This window comes from Limulus polyphemus, unplaced genomic scaffold (assembly GCF_000517525.1).
Source record: "Limulus polyphemus unplaced genomic scaffold, Limulus_polyphemus-2.1.2 Scaffold2547, whole genome shotgun sequence".
NCBI lineage: Eukaryota > Metazoa > Arthropoda > Merostomata > Xiphosura > Limulidae > Limulus > Limulus polyphemus.
The window spans coordinates 2,398-8,040 of NW_013668157.1; the positions used below are offsets into that span (position 1 = coordinate 2,398).

Consider the following 5,643-nt stretch of genomic DNA (forward strand, 5'->3'; position numbering starts at 1 on the left):
CTTAAACCGAGTTGACACTAGTGTACTGATATTTTCAACATTAATGACATATTCAGGAACACATGGTCTAAAGAGCCAGGTCAGAGAACCGAGATGCAGATATAGCTGTCCCTAATTTCGAGCTTTTGACGATCAGAGGGATGATAACCAGTCAACAGCATACGCATCCATAAAAACTTTCTATCACTTTGGGACAAACAAGAGGGTTGTCTGTCACTCTTATAACGCATCCACATCTGAAAATCTGGAGCGCGAACCAGCATCGCGGCGCGAGCCTAGGACTTTTCCATCTACAGTCAAATAAAAGCTAACCACTCCAGGGCCGAGATGACACCAGAACGCTAAAAATATATATTTCGCTTCCTATTTAATACTTGTTGATAAAATGATTTGTTATCATTGTTTCATTTCGCAAAATTAACATTGTTTGTTTAATTTTTATTCTAATATGTCTTACGGCTTTATTCTTTGAAGTAAAAACAACGTGTGGAAAGATGAACTATTCAACCGGTATTTTCTCTACTTCCAGGAAATAGCTTAAATGGCTGACACAACAAACCTTCTGGATGTTTGGCTGAACTGACAACCAGATATTCAATCACTAAATATAGAAATGAACATTATTTTGTTATAATGTAAATGGATTGCTCAACGTGAAACAAATCAAGTTCGTTGGAAAAAGGAACACGTCATGGCTTTTCATCGGTAGATAATACTAGTTTGTGGTTACCTAGAAACTGTTCATACTTGAAAACCATTAAATAATACAGGTATGTTGAAATAGGGAGATTATCTAGATATTTATTGTTCTTTAATACTAGTGTATTTGAAAAATTTATTAAGCTTGCTTATCAACAACTAGGACTAGCGTGTTGGAAGAGTGCAATATCTAAAAATAAACTTTATCTGTTTCTACAACAACTAGGACTAGCGTGTTGGAAGAGTGTCACTCTTCCAACACGCTAGTCCTAGTTGTTGAAAAATAAACTTTATCTGTTTCTACAATATCTGACAGAGCAAAACAGATAAAGCTTATTTTTCAACAACTAAAGTAACCTTTTACTTCTTTTGTACAAGAGAGCACTAAGTACCAAACGTTTAACAACCTCGCGTTAACTGCCTATCGGGGTTTCATCGACGTTAGTCGTTGCTCTCTACAGACAACATCGCTTTGGTTAAATCACCCATAGAGCTTTCATAATTATTCCCCCCGGTCGTCAAGATATCGCATGCGTGCCCTAAGGAAACCTAGCAACAGCAGGATAATAAGTTTGAGGACACTCATTCTAATTACATATCATGGTTGTACCAAGTATCTAATAACGTCCACGTGTCCAAAGGTCGTGTTCGTGTTAGTAAATATGTTCAGTACGGTGAGTTTTGCCTGTGAGAATAGTGACAGATGTAACGATAAAATATTAATAAATATCTTAGGTCATTCATGTTACACTCTAGATAAAACAGCGTAATTATAAATGTAAATGACAGTTTTTTCTGGGAATTTACTTCTGCATGCGAATGCCAGAGTGCGTAAGTGCTCACGAAAACGGAACTCTGCTACCTAAAATTAACATAGAATCCCTAAACGTCTATATGTGTGTATAAAATATATTTTAGTTATTCGTTCTTCATGTAAAAATTCAGGTTAGAAACCCTGAATTCTATTGAATTCTTGCTACACTCAGAACCTGGTCTAATCAATGCTTTTGTTTATTAAGGTTTTCCTTCATAGCTAACTGTTACGAGTTTGCACCGATAGATGGCATTAATGCATGAATACGTTATATTGCCATTAGTCAAAGATCCAGTGTGAAGGCGGAGCCTATGTAGAGTACTATCCCTTTCACATCGATAAGCTCTCACCTTTATTAATTTATAGAAAACTGACTCGTTCGTTTACTTTGTATTATATGATAATCATAATAATTTCTACCACTTAAACAAAGCTTGAAATAACAATCTTTTCTAATACAATGTATGATAAAACATTATTCTTCCGCCCCCCACCTCCAGTGTCTCAGCGGTAAGTCTGCAGGTTTATGACGCTAAAATTTGGGTTTCGATACCCGTGGTGGGCAGAGCACAGATAGTTTATTGTGTATCTCTGCGCTAAACAAAAACCAAACATTATTTTGTTATTATTCGAATACCAAATTCTTGTGTTTCAGTTATTTACATTAAGCGTTTATCTGTTTTAGTCTCTAATATATTCCTTCTTTATTCACAATTCTCTTAATTGGCTAAATTCTTTCATTTCATTTCTTTGCTACTGTTTTCACTGCTGTTATTTTTAACGTATCTACTTTCAGAATTGTCATCACTTGTTTTGTATTCACAATTGTACTAAATACTTTAATTTTTTTTTGCAGAACATCAAGACGTGTTTTCCCTATTTCCAAGCAGCCCTATTTTTATACGAATTACTCCTACTTGTATTTATAAAAAAAAGTCTCAGAGCTGGGCAACATCTTTTCTGTACACCATCGTATTGTTATTCATCTGAGGACCCACCATCACTTTTGCTAGATCGATGTTTTTCCACAGAGCGATGAGGTATTACAGACTCTGGATCTACTCTTGTAACCTGACCTTACTCCTCAGCGTCTTGATTTTCGTATCTCTTGCTGCCTGGATCTTTTCCGACCACCACATGGCCCTCTTTCCTTATATCCGTTTACACCAGCCCACCCTGGTTTATGCCTACTTTGCTCTTGTCTTGCAAGGTGGAGTTCTACAAGCTCTTGGTTGCTGGGGGGCAGTGCGAATGAATGAACGACTATTAAACGCTTACTTGCTGATCATTTTGGCCCTCTTCCTTGGTGACCTCGTAATGGGTGTTGTATGGACGTTTCATTATAGTCACATAACAGCCAACTTACGTTACGATCTAAAGGAAAGACTCCAGATGGATTATGGGAAAGAACTAACATTTCAGATCTTGTGGGATCGAATTCAGGAGGATGCTCACTGCTGTGGTGTCGATGGTCCAAGAGACTACAATCATACTCTTTGGCTGCATCAGCAACGACCAAAGTACCACCAGCTGGTTCCGCTAGGCTGTTGTCATTTTAGATTTGAAACCCGCATGTGGGAATATGCGTTTCCGAACCACTCGTGTGTCGAGAGTGAGGTTTACCAAGATGGTTGCTATGGTGAAGTCCAAAGATGGCTCCAGGGAAGTGTAGGTCTTCTATGTGTACTCGGCTTTTGTGTAATTACATTCCTGAAAGTTTGTTTTCTTGGAATTCTTCGGTACGAGATACGAGAAATGATCCAGAAGATCAGAATCATCCAAGAGCTCGAGGGATCTTCTCCTTTGCTTGGTATGAATTTCCAGTTGATCAGACCATCTATTCAAAGTGACGTCTTTTCAAAGAAAGGAAATTACATACTTTCAAAAGAGACACTGAAGAGCATACATGGAAATAACAACGAATACGAATGTTTAGACTTCAAACGAACTAGTGACGTTTAATTCTTAAAATACTTAACAAAGTTTTACTCTGATATTCATTTGCTTACTTCTTATTCTGAGTTCGTGAGCAGCTTTAAAACATCTTGAATATATTTGTGTTTTTATTCTTACAATAAAGCCAAAGTCAGTCAGAAGTATATCGTAGGACTTTGCTTCAGACTAACATAAATATATATATACTTCAATTTTACTGAAAATAGCTAATTAATGTAATGAGTGACACCACATATTGTCAGGTGTTGCATCTTTTGTTGACAAGAATAACTTATATGAGTTTCAAACTAAAATTTTAAAAGATTGTTTGCAATTAAGCACAAACTTACACAACGGGCTATCTGTGCTCTGCCCACCACGGGTATCGAAAACCGGATTCTAGCGTTGTAAGTCCGCAGACATACCGCTGTGTCACTGGGGGGGAGGCAATTTTAAAAGATGGTTGCTAGAAAAGGACAATTTGTTATTTTAATGGGAAGTATTAACACCGAAGTATCACTGTGTTATAGCATATATTTTTAAGATGTCATAGATGGCGCTAATAACAGCAAAATCAACATATATATATTTATACACACTCACACAAAACAGTTGTATTGTAAGTATTTAGATGATAGAACACAACTTTTCAAATACATCTATCAACATACAGAAAATACGTTTTCTGAAGCACAAGATAGTCAGGTATTGAAAACATTGCCAAGATTTCATCTTGTTTATTGAAACCAATGAATGATAATGGACGGGTATTACTACTGTACCCAAACTGTCATATTGGTGAGTTAACTATTACTGACATTTGTTGTTAGTGTTAGAATGTTACGATCACTGTTCTAGAAGGGTTGATAGGCCTAGAAGAAATTAACGTTATTTGATATCATTGTAAGTTGCCCCTTTGTGACTCAGCGGTAAGACTGGGAGCTTGTAATGCTCAAAATTCGGTTTCGATACTCGAGGTGGACAGAGTACGTTGTGTAGCTTTGTGCCTAACAAGAAAGAAACAAGTAGTGTAAGTTATTTCAATTTAAAATATGTTTAATATATGTGTATTTCCAAACTCTCCAGCTTTTCTTGAACACCAAAGTTTTGGAGAGGTTACAGATACTAAGATAGCAGCCAGCCCCTCCTCGTGGGGAAAATACATAACCCTTTTTAACTTGATCATCTAACAACCCAGAGTAGCGCCATATAAACTTAACACTTTCTTATTATTCAATTTGTTTGCTATTCTTTAACTCTTATCTTTCCAGCTTTGTCATTTCAGATAACCTTTTGGACACTGGTCTGGTAGATTTTTCGGCGTCCAATCAGTGTTGTGGGTTTTTCTGGAAGTTCTGTCCCCCCCCCCTTCAACGTCAAAATTCCCGGCATTGGGTCTTTAGATCCCATCCATATGTTTGTATACTTGTAGGGTTGGTATACTTGTAGTTCTTTTTGTCGTCGTCGTTGTCGTTCCTCTAAAGTCTGAACCAGTATACCGAGAGTGGAGCGAAGATTAATCGACTGATTCTCGAACACCCCGGGTTTTCATACTCAAATATCCACCACTATAATTTAGGGTTGTTTTAGTTCGTATTTTGTTTCTTTGCAACATATATATAGATATAAAACGAGAGAGAAAAAGAACAATTTAAAAATTCGACTACTATGAAAATTTCACATGTCACTATCGGAAAATGAGTCAACAACGATTGAACGAGGGTTAGAAACAGTACAGTCCTTAGAGAGTCTATATGTACGTACCACTTACACGTTCTTCGCTAGTTACACGAGAGTATTAACGTCACACGCTATACTCTAGTAGCCGCGGTAAATTAAGCAGCACAGCGAATGTTCTTCCCAAGAGCTGTCTTATTAATATATGAATATGGACTACTTCTTTAAATATTTATATGTAGCAAAGCTGCACTCAGTGACAGAAGAATATTCTCACTTATGAAACACATATTCATACTCTCCAAATAATCAATAATATGTAATTAGTACTTGAAACTGTCGGTACTTAGCGAAACTCCATAATTACATAATTGTTTGTTTGAAGTTAAGCACACTAAAAAATACAAATGGGCTATCTGTGCTCAGCCCACCACGGGTATCGAAACCCAGATTCTAACGTTATAAGTCCGCAGACATGCCGTTGTGCCACGTGGGGGGGGGGGTCAATTACAGAATTG

The 5,643-nt window shown here is 37.0% G+C and overlaps 1 protein-coding gene across 1 annotated transcript; it reads left to right on the top strand.

Moving 5' to 3' along the window:
• Positions 1 to 321: 321 nt before the first annotated feature.
• On the top strand, positions 322 to 3,612 carry LOC106467257 (tetraspanin-9-like). Its single transcript, XM_013927586.2, has 2 exons — positions 322 to 770; positions 2,370 to 3,612. Exon 2 carries the CDS (start codon positions 2,531 to 2,533, stop codon positions 3,473 to 3,475), a length of 945 nt encoding a protein of 314 aa, XP_013783040.2. The 5' UTR covers positions 322 to 770; positions 2,370 to 2,530; the 3' UTR covers positions 3,476 to 3,612.
• Positions 3,613 to 5,643: the final 2,031 nt, after the last annotated feature.

Coding starts and splice junctions, on each gene's coding strand:
- LOC106467257 (XM_013927586.2), top strand. CDS start 2,531: ATGTTTTTCCACAGAGCGATGAGGTATTACAGACTCTGGATCTACTCT.